The sequence below is a fragment of the Argopecten irradians genome, chromosome 11, assembly GCF_041381155.1.
Source record: "Argopecten irradians isolate NY chromosome 11, Ai_NY, whole genome shotgun sequence".
NCBI classification, from domain to species: domain Eukaryota; kingdom Metazoa; phylum Mollusca; class Bivalvia; order Pectinida; family Pectinidae; genus Argopecten; species Argopecten irradians.
In genome coordinates, this window is record NC_091144.1 from 28,304,909 (window position 1) to 28,321,274 (window position 16,366).

Genomic DNA, 16,366 nt, shown 5'->3' on the forward strand with positions numbered 1-16,366 from the left:
ATTTTCGCAAGTGATTTAATTTCGCATATTTCATAGACGACTGCACACAATAACACATCGCCGGTAAAAGGGTTTCCAGTAAAAACTAAAAACTATACAGTAACTTAACGGCGAAATTAACTCGTCCATAAATTTCTTGGTTGACAGCACATTCTAATAGGAACAGTTAGTTTTCATTTCCCATATAATCCAGCATCAGTATTTGTTTCATAGTTTAGTCATATATATAAGTCATGAGAAATTCTTCAGCAGTGTTACATTCGATTGAATCAATTATTCGTTCTCTGTGAAATAAACCGTTGCTCATGTTGAAAGAAAGGCAATGTCATGTTTCTGACTTTATAGGTGTTTCACTGTTATTGGTAACGAACTTTATGCTACGTACAAATTACAAGAACAGGTATACAGGTTAATAATTAATTTTAATAGTGAAGGTTATGTTTATTCAGCGATATGTTTGTCATGAAAGCGCAGGTAGCACATCAAGGAGCAGTGGCAGAGGCCTGGAAATAAACCATCATAAATGTCAACATTTATCACTTTATATGAATCATTGAATCATTGAATATGAGTCATTTTAATTTAACATTACATTAATGAATGTGCTAAACATCATACTGGTCATACAATTATAAATTGTAGATGTATAATAACGGAACTTTCCGTAAGAATGTAATAATAGTGATTATCGGTAGTGGTAATGCTTCAATATAATTATCAAAATTACTATTTCAATATGCATTTTATAAAATATTTGTAGCATTATTTGTTTCAAATTTTAGAATACAGTTGATATGAATAAAATGTTTGTGGCAGTTAGGTAAAATGACACGGTCATTAAAAGATTAATTTAAATTAAAAATTATGACTCTCATTAATTAAAATCTAACTGTATCTAAATGTAGAAAATCAAAACGTGTAGCACCATCTTAATATGCTTTGACTCATTCTTAAATATTGGTTTAATTGTATGAACTTGGACAAAATAATTGATATAGGCTTGGGGGTTATTCAATCCATTTTTCAATTACATTTTTTCAATAAAACTTGTTAAAATGAAGCCGGAACTATTAAAATAATGAATCTGTCTCACTATTTTGATATGATTCAAAGAGAATTCAAGTTCGACGCAGAAGCCGTAAAATATACGCTTCAACTTATTTAGTACTTACAATGTCAACGGAAACTCAATCGTCATACATTTCATCGAACCATTCCTCCATCATGCGTCGTCGACGCCATTGTCGAAATGGAAATGGTTGTCGAAATCCGTAGTCGTAGTCAAACCATGGGAAGTCTGCCGTTACCAAGGCGATACATATCACCATAACAACCAACAACAGAATCAGTTGGGTAAGGCCCATATCTTGTCTGTAATTTAAAAATAGTAAAAAATGAAGAGCATTTATTTAAAATATTCTAGATTAGAGTCAGAAATATTGTAAACTTAACATTTTAGGACTTTAATTTGACTGTCTTTTGTCATATTTGGTTATTCTATCAATTATAACAGATCTTCGTCAGGGTTATGTCCCCTAGACCCGACACACAATCTCCTATAAAAGTGGTAGTTTCTTTTCCTGCTTAGCTTTCAGTATTGAGAGAGTGGAAGTGGGATACAGTGTGTAGTTGTCAGTATGATGTAATCGAATGTGCTTGTTTTGTGCCTCTGCCAGCATACATATATACAAGGGCAAGAGTTACACTATTACAAAGAGTCACATAACACCAGCATGCTGCATTTTCCCAAAATGCGCACGTACTTCATACAGTAACATCATTACTGTAAAAATATTAACACATCATAACAGCATTTATGGGAGATAGGACGTTATTATCATGAACCAACTAACATACATGTCTAAAATCACTTTTGAAATAGATGTGATCTTGCTACAAAAAGTACGTCTTAACTATGCTTTATCATTTATTTCAAAGTCAAGTAATTATTGCTGTTATTAAACAAAAAGTGATATTATATTTTCTTTGGCGATGGTGTCATTTGACATTCAATTTAAATAACATAGGCATATACACATAAACATAACTCTATATTGCGTATATGATGTGTTATCATAATACAACATACGGCCGAAATCTGGTTCGAGTATCTTAATGATCAGTGTACTTTTTGCTGAACTTGACTAAAAATATTAACACATCAAACGTTCATTCCAAAACCACATTAATGTTACATATTTGAGGCAATTTGACCGCTAACCCGTCCGTGGTTTCTTCATTGGTTCAGATAGTCCTAGTGACCACGAATGAAAATTTATCTCTACAAAGGCAACAGTAAAATCTACATACCTGTGGGTTCTACGTGGATACCTGAGTTTGATTGCTTGCCTGTGTGGAGAAACGCTTTATATAATCACTTCGTAATTCTTCATCCATCAAATTCAATCGCCCATGTAATTTACATACGCCATTTCGTACCTGTCTTTAAGGAAATTCCAAATAACGGAAGATGTTTACCTCACTGATTAATTGATATGCGAGTTTCATTACATAATTCAAGCAAAATTGACTTAATTAACTTCAGAAGGAAATAATATGATGGATAACACTCGAATTGAACTCCTGTGATGAGAAGTATGGTTAAAAAGTATTATCGATAAAAATCTTAATGATGACTCAGATGATGAAAACGACATGTCTATATTTAAGATACGAAATAGGAAGACTATGCTAATTTAGTTATCCTCAGGTTGAAATAACAAAAAACGCAGATAATTTGCATATTTTCATGTTTTTGAATCAAATAATCATGCATTCATTATACATACATCATGACAACTTTGTAGCCAAGTACATAATTTATTTAAGTCAACCATTTCCTGACAACCATTAGCCTCAATATATTCAGTATGTTTATCCTAACAACGATACTCTGTCAATATATTCACCGACAACCATTATTCTGATATTATCTTCACAACCGTTACCGTGACAACAGTTACTCTGACAATTGAATTGTTGCGTTTGTATATCATGGGCGTAACACCAATAGATTGACCACTACGTTATACATTCAACGTTGCTTAAAAATCAGTTTAAGGGGCAGATGATTGAAGTTTAAAACATATTAAAGCCAGATTGGCTTAAAACGATGACACTATATGCCTAGCAAATGCACAAAAAATATCTTAACTCCATTCGAATGATCGTCGGCACGTATGTCGGTTTTGAAAAAAATCGTTCATGCACCTTTATGTGGAAGGTCACTAACTTCTCAAACATTAAGTGTCCATGTGTGTTTAGGTTACATAGGTAAGTTTCTATAGACCGTAACGTTAGAACAAGTTCCGTGTTTCTGAAGGATAGGGATAAGACTGATTAAACCACAGCCGTTCAAACCCAATCACCACATAGATACATCGAAAGCTTATATCTAGAATATAATTCAACGCCCAATTGTGGTTTATATATGTTATCAAAATAAAACCAAAATAAACTCCATTAGATTGGAGTCCGTGTTAATTGAGTGATCGTTGGAAAAAAGAACAAAGTGATATGTTGTCGTAAGTATATGGCAGTTCGTTCTTCTCATTACGCCTTAAATGTACTGGTACTTTGTGATATCACCCATGAAAATATGTTACCGTTAATTTAATGTCTCATATTTATTATGTAACGATGACTTTTATCGCAAAAACACATAAATACATTCCTAAAATAATAATAATAATGATACAAAAAAATATCAAAATTCCTAAAACTGGCATATCAGACATCACATACATGTACAATACTAATAATAAGTCATAAAAGTCTGAAACGACCCATTCATTTTTTTCCGATGGGTGAGTTTGGTAAAATGCATTTTGATCATATAACATTATAATTAAACGACGAAAACATCTATAGATTGATCACTGCATTCAAAGTTGATCAAAGAACAGATTAAAAGGCAGATGACTGATTTTCAAAAGAGATTAAAGCTGATGATATAAATGATTGGCGTAACAGATATCGGGGTCAGGCGGTCCAAGGTAAGAATAATAAGATGACCCAGCTGTAATCGATGACATTAGTTATCCACGCCTCGGTGCGCTCGTACATACATGCATCAAGGTGAGTGATGAACTTCCTTTCTGGTCGCCAGTGACAAACACCATTAGTCTAAAAGTGTGTCGACGGCTGGTAAACTAGTATACACAACATAACACAATGTACTTCTTTTTAGTCCAAGGAGGTAACAATTTAAAAAGAAATGAAAAAAATATTGTAGTGTTTCAGACTGATTTTTAGTAATAATAATAATAATTTTAAAGCCATTTATTTGTTATAATGTATATACGCTACATCTATGAGCATATTATTAAAAACATATTTGGTTCCTATAAAGCGATTAATACTTAGTTCATATGGGTTAAATTATATGGTCGTAAATGATTATAAGAGTATAAATGATGGAATGTAAGATTTGTCATATTATGTTTTAATCTGCGGAAAAGTCAATGACATTGAACCAGTTACAGATGAATTTCAATTCCTTGATGTCTGTCGGTATCAAACATTTTCAACATATATTATTTGCAATCACATTTGTTGAAATAGACTCCCTTCGTAAGTGATTTGCCACCAAATATAACCTCTAGTTGAAAATACAAACTACAATATGTAATACTTGAAGATATTTGAGTAATGAATTGTAACATACTAAACTGTTATTGATTTTAAAAATGTAAATGTAAAACGAGATCATTTTATAGAGTCGCAAAACTTTATCCATCTATATTTACTTTCTTGTATTTTTTTTAAGAAAGGAAGTGGGCCTTTTCGTTTTAGTTGGAACAATATAAACATCCATTTGCAAGCTGCATCCTTTTAGGAGAGAAGTAGAAGAGGGTAGATAAAAAGAAGAAGATAAATGTAATTAAAATGGAGAGACAAAGGAGGTCCCAATGTACTGAAATTCATAATGCTATGTGTAAAACAGATTGTAAATACTGCACAAAGATCATGTTATCAGGATACATTGGATCTTAAGCACAATATAATCTCATTTCTACTGGTAATAAGTGCATATACAATGTAGATTGAACAGTATAACGTAAAGCTAATATCTAATATCCCTAGCGCTTTCGCAGCTGCTGCCAGGGAACTAAAAAGCAGAAACAATGAACATATTTATTAATGTTTTATTTTAATTAAAAGCTGCAACAGCTTGAGGTAATCAGACTATTTTATCTATCAATTTATTGATTTTTTTATTGTGATTTTCTTTGCATTTCTGGTTTAAACACGATGACACATTTTTGTGGTATTGTTAGGGGTTTGAATATAGATCCATGACCACGGATGATGAACCTGAACTAAATCAATGTTAATCATGTGGTTTATGCGGTATCATCTTACAAATAGGTGCCTCAAATTTCCGTTTATAATTCATCATCAGGAGGCATGACACTCATGTATCGCCCTTGAAAAGCTATTTGGGCCGCGGTGGCAGAGTGGTTAAGATGTCCAGACATATTACCACAAACCCTCCGAATCCCTTTCGGGGCAGTATGAAGGTATTGACCGCTGGTCGATGATTTTCTCAGGATTATCCGGTTTCTCTCTATCTTCCAATCTGTCACGTCCTTCATCCTGGCTGTTCATATGATGTAAAACTAAACTAAAACCAAATCAATTTAATGTTTATATACTGGTTTTAATAGCCCGCCCAAACATACTTTTGACAGGGAAAAAAATATCATAGAAAATATATACTGTCACAATCATGTTTCAATGGAAAGACTGGGAACACCCCCCTCTCCATTAACCTCAGATCTGCGACATGGATACTAGATTGTGAAATATATCCTTTATCAGGGGCCTCTGATGAACTGTTGACAATTTAAAGGTGCTAAGTTGTTTGTCTTAACTAACATGGTATAAGAATAAATGAATATCATTGAAACCTTGCTGCTGTAATACGACGGAACATACATGTATTACGCATGATACTTGGTAGTTATATGCCAATATTTAAAGGAAGTGGGTCGAGGGTCGACTGATTAGCCCATTGTAGGTATAATGTGACGCGATGAGATGTGTTATTTGGTGTCTTTGGTAGCATGCTTTGGTGAGATTGCACTATAAAAAAGGACAAGAGTTCCACTTACCACAAAATGAGACATAACACTAATAATCACTATATTGCAGCCTCCCAGGAATAACATGCAGACAGGGGAGGCAAATGTCAAATTAGCTTACTGCTAATATGACACTAAGGTGACCAAACTACCAATCTTTTCAATTAATACAATACGTACATAAGTATTTAAAAAGTATATACTGCAAAATTTTCATTTTATAAAGTCAAATGAGAGTTTAAAAAAATAACAAATGAGTATAACCTGTCAAAACAAAAAGCCATGTTGTGATCTACCATTAAAGTTTCACGTTTTGACAGTGGTATCAGTAATTAGAAAATTAACCGTAAAAAACAAAACTAAAGTCTACAAAACATCAAACATGTTTTTCCTCCCTAATATGAATACTTTTCACAACTTAATTTATCAAAACTAATGATTTTCAATATATTACAAAAGAAGCAATAGCAGTTATGGCACATATCACTTTAATATTGAAATAAAACACTTACGTGTAAGCAATAAGTAATTATACATAGTAATGATGTTATGTTAATGTAAAATTTTCGGAATCATTTAATCCAGCTATCCAACTATCAGGTACATAAATACTATGCAAACATATTTGTTCAAAAAAGGAAGTGAGCTTATTAACACATTTGTATAATATAGTATATTTATTCAAATAAAGTTACCAAAACACCGAGTAGTGGTTAGGGTCCTTATGAACACAAATACGAACATGGTGATTTGTGACAAAGTTAGACTATATTCATATATGAGTCTTTCTTGAACGTTCTATTCTGTATTTGCGTATTACAGAGTAATCGGCCTTTGCGGGTAGGCATTGATTGTTACGTCATGTGTTTGCGAGCGTAACGTCATTCATTATTTTAAGAAAAAAAAGACATACTTTCTAGTCGCAAAACAATTACATCACAATGGATTCTGGATACCTACCCGCAAAGGGGAGGGGGGGGGGGGTAATCTGAACTCTGTGATATACAGAAGCGGAATACATGGCAAGGAAGTAAGATACATTTTTGTGAGATACATTTTTACATATATTTGTAAGGCCCATGCCATTACGGCTGTATAAATCAACATTGTTACATCGAAGACAACTCAATGCATGTAAGGGAAGGTAAGACCTAAGAAAAATTACTTTATCTTCTAACTATGTATACTTCCACGATAAAATTATTTGTAAATCAGGTGGTTTCAACTGTTTTAAAGCATACACATCTCATCAGAAACTCGTTGACATTCTTAAAACATACAAATACTGCGTTATAGTCGGTCACACGCAATGTATAATGACAAAGGAACTGTTTTAAAGTACACAAAGTATTTCTTACTCCTATGCACCATGATCATAAATGATTTACAGAGTTAGAAAACTCTCTCTTTCGACACAAAATATGAAAATAAAGTGAGATAACTTTTAAAAGATTACATTATATAGACTAAACAGTACATAAAATGTTGTATCAGTATGCCTATCATTTTACAGTCATTAAAATCTCACTGTGACGTTTTAGAACTATCGAAAAACCACTCACCTTCATTGTGACGTTTTAGAACTTACCTCTATACAACCCATCAAATGATAATTCGATCAGCAAAGCATTTTCCAATACAAGGTTAGCGTATTTCTACACAAACATTTCAAAACCATAGAACATAGAAATCAAGTTATTGCCTTAGAGTTCGCGGTTAGGATAGCTTTCTTAAAGTTTGCATAATCCCATGATTGGCAGTTGCGTAACATTTTGTTTTTTTCTTTTACAAAAACCTACACTAGATGGATTGTGCTTGATTTGACGTATACTATATTTCTGCATTAAGCGTACGTCAACGTTTGAAGTACTTTTATAGGAGCTTCCTCAGTACATACTTAGCACATTACATTTTCTCATAACACTGCAGCAAAACGCATGAATATATGGGCCGCTGCAGTTCGATGACGACATATTACCACGTTTCCACCTCTGGGTCGCGAGTTCGAATCCCATGTGGGCAGGAGGTACTGGCCGCTGGTCAGTTTTTCTACATACTCCGGCTTTTCCACCAACAAATTGGCACATCCTTAAATAACTGGCTGTTAATAGGATGTTAAACTAATCAAACCAAATCAAACCAAACGCATGAATATATGAATCGATAATTAAATAACAAGAATTTGTATATATACTTTTGAACGAATCAATATCATAGTTTTATTGTATAGCCACGAGTTATCTCCGTTGTATTTAATGCTACATATAACAATATGACAATCTATTTATATATATATACAGAAATGATTAAAAGCTGAAATGAAATTGCAACATTGAGAACAACTCTGAAGTGATTGGCACTGAAATTTGTTGCGATGTGTAATATATTTTGAGGAGGCTAAATTGTCGCCGTTAGTCTATATGATAATTAGTACCGATTAAGTAATACAAAGGGAAGTATAGATCTGTGTCACGAGTATATGTAACAGTACCGCTTGAAGCAGACTTTAGAAATCAATTGCATTTGATGGCGTCAGTATTTGGGAGGTGGCCCTGTATAAGGCGGAGGATGAAATGATCCTACGTCGCCAGGTGGCGCTGTGTATCCAGGAGGAGCCGACGTAGGGTAGTCATAAGGAGGGGCTGAACCCGGAGATACACCGTTTTGAGTTGTTTGGCAGCTTGAATAAGGCGGAGGCATAGTCAGCACTGAAGGAGCTTGGACTGTGAAATGATGAAATAATAATAAAAAAAAATTGACATTATGGACACAATTTTCAGACATAAATGTATATCATTGATACGTAGGATGTGATTTTATAAAAAAATAACCAAACCATCTAAGAACTAATAAAAAACTTAAAACCGAGTCTGGGTTAAAAGTATGCCACATAAATGTGTTTGGTTTAATCCATCCATGGTACAACATTCTTAAGGTAATTTGATCCTGTTCAAACTAGTGATATCTTGTATGCCAATGAAATGACAAGGCCAAAAAGGACTTAATGTGTATGCTTTGTTAAAGTCATATTCGGTCAAATAAACGTTCTTTGTACATGCTTTAATCTAGTAAACATTTTTTTTGGTAATCGAAATATGTACAGAACTCTGTAGACTTGTATTCCTGAAAGTACATAGTCAAAATTCACAGGCTACACAAAAATTTACGATTCAACAGTAATACATAATGATGGCCACAATGCATAAATACTTTTATCAACATATTTATCTTTAGGTACATCTAAGTTATATGTGATCTATAAAAATGCGACATTACATTAGATGATACATGGGCGACTACCTTCAAATTTACATGCCGTTCATAAGTTATCAGTCTTGGTTTTTGGGCCTTTCCATGTAGCCCTTTAAACTCTTTCAGGAGCAAACTGCCGAAGTTGCAATTCTATGCGAATAGCCTCCAAACATGATTCCATCGATATCAGATCCAATCATTTCTGTACTAGTCTATGTGATGTGTCCGGTAGTGAATCACGAAACATCTTTTGTTTATGTCCTTTTTTCCCAAATTATTGTTGTGTAATCTTCGCTGTACTTACCGATTGTGATATTGCCGGAAGTCACTTGAGACTGCGGTTGTTGCGGTCTAACCACCCTTTGGTATCGGAAGTAGTGGGATTTTAAACAACACGCCACGATCCCTACGATAACAACTATACATATTAAGCCTCCTACAATCGCCCCGGCCTTAGCTCCATCACTGAAATATACCAACACAAAACATCGATTCTTAACTACAAATTTAAGATACTATTATAAAATACAATCACAAATGTTTTGTTTATCTATAACTCATTGTGGTTTAAAATGACAAAATGGTAAAACATTCTTTGTCAAAAGAAGTTCCTTTATCTACATCTTTATAACCTTACAAAAGCTGATGAAGGTACAGTTATATAAATACATATATATGATAATTACACACACATATTTCTTGGTTGTTTTGTTTTATTTAAAGTCGATCCACCGCCGACAGAGCATGAATATTTATCATTTAGACAACAATTCTTACTTTCATCGTGTATACATATGTCTAATTAACACAAATAATATAATCTTTTTGCTAAAGTTGTCTGCGCAATCAGTACCACATTCAATGTAGGATATATGGTGCCATGGATTTTTCGGGATGCAATTAATTATTGTAAATACTTTTACAGTCTATCCCGGTTATCAACACATCGATTTTTTTCGTATTATGCGGATTTCGTACTAAATGGATTAAAATACAAACATGAAAGAAAGAAAAAAAATCAACATAAGAATTTGTTCAATGATATAATATTGTTTCATTGAAAGTTTTTCATCCCCTGTGTGGATTATCCATTATATATATGTATAACTGAAGTGCATTTGTCAACACATAGCAGGGATCAATTGTCAAAAACTTACCTGGATATTGCAGTCAAATAAGACTCTAAAACTTTTCAATAATGGTAATAGTGTAAAGTAAGTAACGAATGCATCTGTTCCTGTTTTAATGAATTAAAATAACAATTTGTCATACTGTATATGTGCATTGTATCTTCAAACGCAGTTTGCGTTCTCTGTATACTTACTAAGAGCAGCAGTGCCTTCTGAGAGAGTAACCACAGCATGATGCTTCACAGTATGTCTGGCCGATCTCTCTCCTCTTATAGATATAGCTATAGTAGTTATAGTAGCAGTAATCCCAAGCTTGGCTCACTGAAACAGGTGGAAATGTTAAATTAAAGTCCATATAGAAAAAAAATAAAGGTCCATACAGAAAAATGTGGCATAATTAACGTAATTTCATTAAAAACAAAGAAAAAGATATGCTTATATGTTTATGCACAGATTGTATGGATCAAGGGAAATAACTCGTAGACCCAAATGCAATAGCATCGGCATATCGCCATATCATCTGTATAAGAGGTTCCAGGGTGATAAAGGTTTAAGAAATTTTAACACTATCAATCAACGCAGATTTTTATTTCAGTTTTACCTTAGATTTACCTTAGATAAGTATGTTAAATGTATGCCATTAATGAAATTTAGCCCAACATATTTCGTCTGCATTGTGCTGATTTACAAATTATAATGAATTACAATTTGTGTGAAACACATAGAGTATAAGTTCAGTTCAAAACGCTGGGTTACATTAAATAATCATTTTAAGAAAAAAGATTCACAATCGAAAAATTAAGACATTACTTTCTATGACATTGTATTGATACCTAAAATATGAAAATTGTTATAACAGTTGCTTGTTCTTGATCGATTTAAATTTTGTTATGCGATAAAATACATCACCATTCTGTTCATAGATAAATAATGTACATTTGATGGGAAAATGTATGATGGTAGTATTATCAAGTAGTATTCAGACAACTATTGACATTGAACTAATCGAAAAAGTTTTGAACTGTGTGATGTTTTTCTATGAGATGGAAATGGTGGATAAGTGAATGACAGAAAGATAAAGAGAATAATGTAGGTAAGTTTAATACAATTTCTTTCATTTCACGATTTTATTAATCGTGTTTATATGTTCTACAAAAAATTCTGACTATTTCCGACTATTACTAGTCTTCGATTACGATCAAATTTCGTCCGTAAGGCCTTGTCCGTAAGGCCTTGCCAAACATTATGCAAATACCATCGGGTAGTAAAATACATTTATTGATATAACTAGTTTATCTTTGATACACGTCATATAATTACACATATGATACAATGTAGATAATATGTTTTACCAAGACAAGGATGGGGTTACAACAGTTTTTTTTTTAAATTAAAATGGTGTTACTTTCGTAATTAATTATAACTTCAACGACAATTGTACTTGGAGAGAAGGGTTCATTTAATTTTATTGACATTAACTAATAGTGAGAAGAATTAACTATTTCAATCAATATAAATTTAAACAAATTTCGAAAAAATAAACTAAGAACAGGCTACAAATAGTAAGAATAGATCAATTACAGTAAAATGTATATTATTTTCACTAAATGTCAAAACATAAATAATTTAACCTGAAAAAAAATCATTCTGGAAAATTATGTGCATGGAAAATGATATGGTATATTTTACGAGTTTACATACGTAATACGATAGTAATAACCAAAATCAATTTACTATTCAAGAATATGCTTAATCTATATTCCATTTAAATGCCATTCCTTTCCAGTACATATCTTTACAAGATATATACTTTTACCATAAACCGCCCTAGTTTTAATACAGACTGATGATCATGATATTCAGTACAAGTGGTTGTGTATATTTACTTGGTTGCTATAGACACAGCCAAACAGCAGTAAAACCCCACAAAGACCCAAACACTTAAAAAGCTGATGATTTCCTTTTTTTTTTTTTTTTTTTTTTTTGGGGGGGGGGGGGGGGGGGGGTATGTAAATTCAAACCTGCATACATGTTATTTTATTATGCAACATTGCAACATGTAAAGAGCTATCTAGTCCTGTTCTTAGACATATCCACCAGATTAAGAAAGGACGTAGGTACGTGTGTATTTGTTAGGACTGGGATTTGTTTAAGTTACACATTTCCAGGTAGAAGTGGGAAATCTTTCTTTTTTCTATTGCAATCTCACTAAAGCATGCCGCCAAAGACACCGGACAGAACACTCCACACAGTCACATTATACTAACAATGGGCAAACCAGTCGTTCCACTCACTTTATGCTAATACTTACTAGTACCACTTTTATGCGAACGCTCTCAAGATAATGACAATAAGTAAAAGGGTATCACCATACTGAGAGAGAAAAAGATTTATATCTTGAACAGTTATAAAATAATATGAAAGAGGATGGGCTAGGATGTCTAAGGTTCTTTAACGTTCAGAAAATTCTTTAGTTTGACATTCACTATAGGGAAGAATTACAGTATTCAATTGCAAACTCTTTGGGGAATTTCCTTGAATTATATATAATGGTTTCCAAAAGATAGTGAGAACATTAAGTAAGGATTATTGTTAAAGAAGTCGGTTCAGTTGTACCAGTCTAACGCCTTACCTGAAGTGTAAGCTAAAGTTACCTACAAAGGACATCTGTTAGTCTAAGTATGTAGGTCGAGGTCGAAAGGAAACTCGAACTATTGCAACGGTTAGGATACAGTACTTTAGCCTTACTGTGTGTTGTATATTAAAAATTGATAAAATCATGAAATTGTACATTACATTTTTGTCTGTATATCATCTACAGTAACTGTATTACAGCCTGATCTCGTTTTTAAACTCCAGACTGTCATCCTAGGGGTATCGTTTCCATCACAATAAGTAGTTCCTGGGGTCCTACTCAGTCTACTATCTCGGACAATTCGATTAAAACCAGATCTTCGATTTCGCTCTGATACACTACCCTCAAGTATGACGTAACAGATACTTAATCAAGATATGATTTTAATCAGGTTGTCATCTTGGGGCCCATGTCTATTTAAACACGTCATGTCGGGACCTTCATCCCTCACCAACCAGTTCCTGACCTACTAGCTCGTCATCTCACTCTCACTCAAACTCATCATCACAAGAACCTCACCCCAACACGTGCCCTGGGCTCTTTTCCCTATACCTCAAACCCACTTCCCAAATTGTATTACATCGTCAGTTATATACTTACCTGTTATAAGGCTCAGAAAAATTAAAGTCCTTTCAAGCGTCATTTTATAACTACTCTCGTCATGATCCTGTACACGTTTTAACACAGAATTCCATCCCTGGAAAAAATAAGTTGTTTTGTGCCCAATGACCTCAGGTCAGTGTTTAGCAGGCACAATGACCATTTAATCTATAAAACTGGTCAGCACCCTCATTCTTCCCCAGTATCACATATATAAAATAGGTAACAAACATATACACTCTTTGTACACAGCATGCTAATTTATGTCTTTGTAAACATACGTATGGGCTGATGCAAGCCCGGACACATATACCCAGAACGATATAATTTGTTTTCGAAGTGCTCGGTCAATAGACACCTTGTTCGACATTGACTTGTACTTTAAATCTACCCAGTATATACATATACACGATCTGCCTGCACAAAAAGCATTTACCTTTACATTACAAATATACCTGTGGATCGTTTTTTCCGAATAGACGGGGCAACTTAATATTGAAATAGATACGCGGTGTTGTTCCAATTGACGTGGTGTTGTTATCGATAACAAATAGCTCAAGTTTCGGTTTTGAATGGCTTTACGGTGTATACAATAATACCCTCGATGAAACCATAGATAAATGTAGCCCGATTTTTTCCGGCCTTCATCACGGAACTGGATAGTCTAGTAGGTAATAATACAATATAGTATTGTTGTGATGCAGAGCTTTAACTTGTAACATCAAAATCTAATCAAATTTCGATGTTCATTATCTACTTGGTTAACTTAGTTCATACGGAGTTATAAATAAATAAATAAATAACTAAATATAGAGATTGAGCAGTGTTTTGATTGCGTTAAAGGTGGTATGAACGCAATGGGATACAGACATATTCAATGTAGCGCGTTAAACATGTAGAATATGTCTGTATCCCATTGCGTTCATACCACCTTTAACGCAATCAAAACACTGTTCAATCTTTATATTTACATAAATAAGTCTACGTTTACGTCAAATTTAAAACGGTGATGATTGCTAAGTTGGGTAACTACGGTAGTCAGGATGACCGAAGATATAGTTCCGATTGTTGAATGTTATAGGTACAGTTTGATTTGAAATATAACAATGACACCTTGAATTATTTTTTTAATTTTTTTTTCAATTTGATAATGTATCAAGAATGTCCATTTCGAATAAAAATTGAGATAACCGAGGCAGACAACTACCGGTATCGTTGTCAGGGTAGTGATGCGGCTCGAAGTGGAGCGAGCCGCCATATTTGATTTTCAACCGAGGAAAGTACATGTATCTGTGAAATAGCCTGTTGATCAAATGGTATGACTGTTGAGCTGCTGAATGTTTGTAATGTATGTATCTTTCTACGTAAGCGATATAGACTAAATTCTTCATAGTCACGACTTTTATTTTATTGTACGGAACGGATGACAGACAAGTATTTGCATGGTGTGTGACTGACGTAACTATGGATTTCCTCGAACATTCCTGAGGAAAGCCCCCGGTTGTAGCCTCGACCAGCGATTCATTTTGTTGTTTATTACCGTTACACTGCTTGAACACATAGAATCTATTCTGTTTTGATGTCAAATACATTTTAATTGGATCTAATAACAACTCTTTAATATGATTTTGAATCCGACAACGAGGAAACTTTGTTTACACTTCATGCAGTAGGCCAACCGAGTAGGCTAATGACGAGCATGATATTGGCTGTGCCGCCTAAGGATCAGTCTTGAGATAAATAGAAGACCGAAGTCGTTTTTTAGTTTATTATTAATTCAAAGCAAACCTGTCGTCTATGAAAAGGTAAAATGTACATTAAGTAATTAAAGTTTATTTAGATTATCATATGACGCAAAATCTTACCGAAGCGTGAACTAGAAGTAGTCCGATCTTACTCTGGGTTTGTATTCATACGTCGTTTCGTTTACGCTAATTTGAACGCAACTCCCCTCCCATTGACATATAGGGGCATATGTAAATATATAAATAAATAAACCAACAAACAAACAATGATATCAATGCATATATGTGTGTCATCCTGGCTGATAGTTGACTGTTTATGCTTATACGTGGATAATTACCTGGTTTACTAACACTATACGACGACTTCCGGTCGTGAACATGCGACCTTTTGTACGTTCAAAGCATTGTGACAAACGACCTCGTCCTTCTTTGTTTTTCTTTAAACAATACATAATCGATCACAAAATTATGAAAAGAAATAATTGAAAAATAGAATAATTGAAATGTGAATAGTCATTAATTCAAATAAGGATAGAACAGAAATAAAAGAAGAAAAAAACGACCATTGAAAAACTAATAATCAGTAAATGAAATAAGAATTAAATTATTATTATTATTCAGATAGTGATAACGATCATTCAAATATGAATGAGTCAATGAAAATGTAGACTAATGAGCCAATGAAAATGCAGCTTTGAGTAGAAGTCCCAGCCAAGGTTCAAAGTCCCGTTCAGACCAATGAGTCCCAAAACATCGGTGTATCTAATAAGTCCGCCATTACGTGTTCGTGTGTATTCCCAAACTGTGAACTTGAAAGAGATTCTAGATTTGTACTATGGATGACACCACAATCTTATTACAATACTTGATTCAGTAGAAGTGAATGTGTACATCATGTGTACCGCATCTACTTGTAAC

General features: G+C 33.5%; 1 protein-coding gene and 1 long non-coding RNA gene across 2 annotated transcripts; both read right to left on the minus strand.

Moving 5' to 3' along the window:
• Nucleotides 1-405: 405 nt before the first annotated feature.
• LOC138335200 (uncharacterized) lies at nucleotides 406-7,918 on the minus strand. Its single transcript, XR_011210251.1, has 3 exons — nucleotides 2,311-7,918; nucleotides 1,173-1,371; nucleotides 406-503 (listed from the first exon to the last, which is right to left on the minus strand). It is a non-coding gene; the product is annotated as an uncharacterized lncRNA (long non-coding RNA).
• Nucleotides 7,919-8,189: 271 nt separating this feature from the next.
• LOC138335202 (uncharacterized) lies at nucleotides 8,190-14,035 on the minus strand. Its single transcript, XM_069284185.1, has 4 exons — nucleotides 13,704-14,035; nucleotides 10,663-10,789; nucleotides 9,643-9,803; nucleotides 8,190-8,809 (listed from the first exon to the last, which is right to left on the minus strand). Exons 1-4 carry the CDS (start codon nucleotides 13,744-13,746, stop codon nucleotides 8,619-8,621), a joined length of 522 nt encoding a protein of 173 aa, XP_069140286.1. The 5' UTR covers nucleotides 13,747-14,035; the 3' UTR covers nucleotides 8,190-8,618.
• Between the last annotated feature and the right edge of the window lie 2,331 nt (nucleotides 14,036-16,366).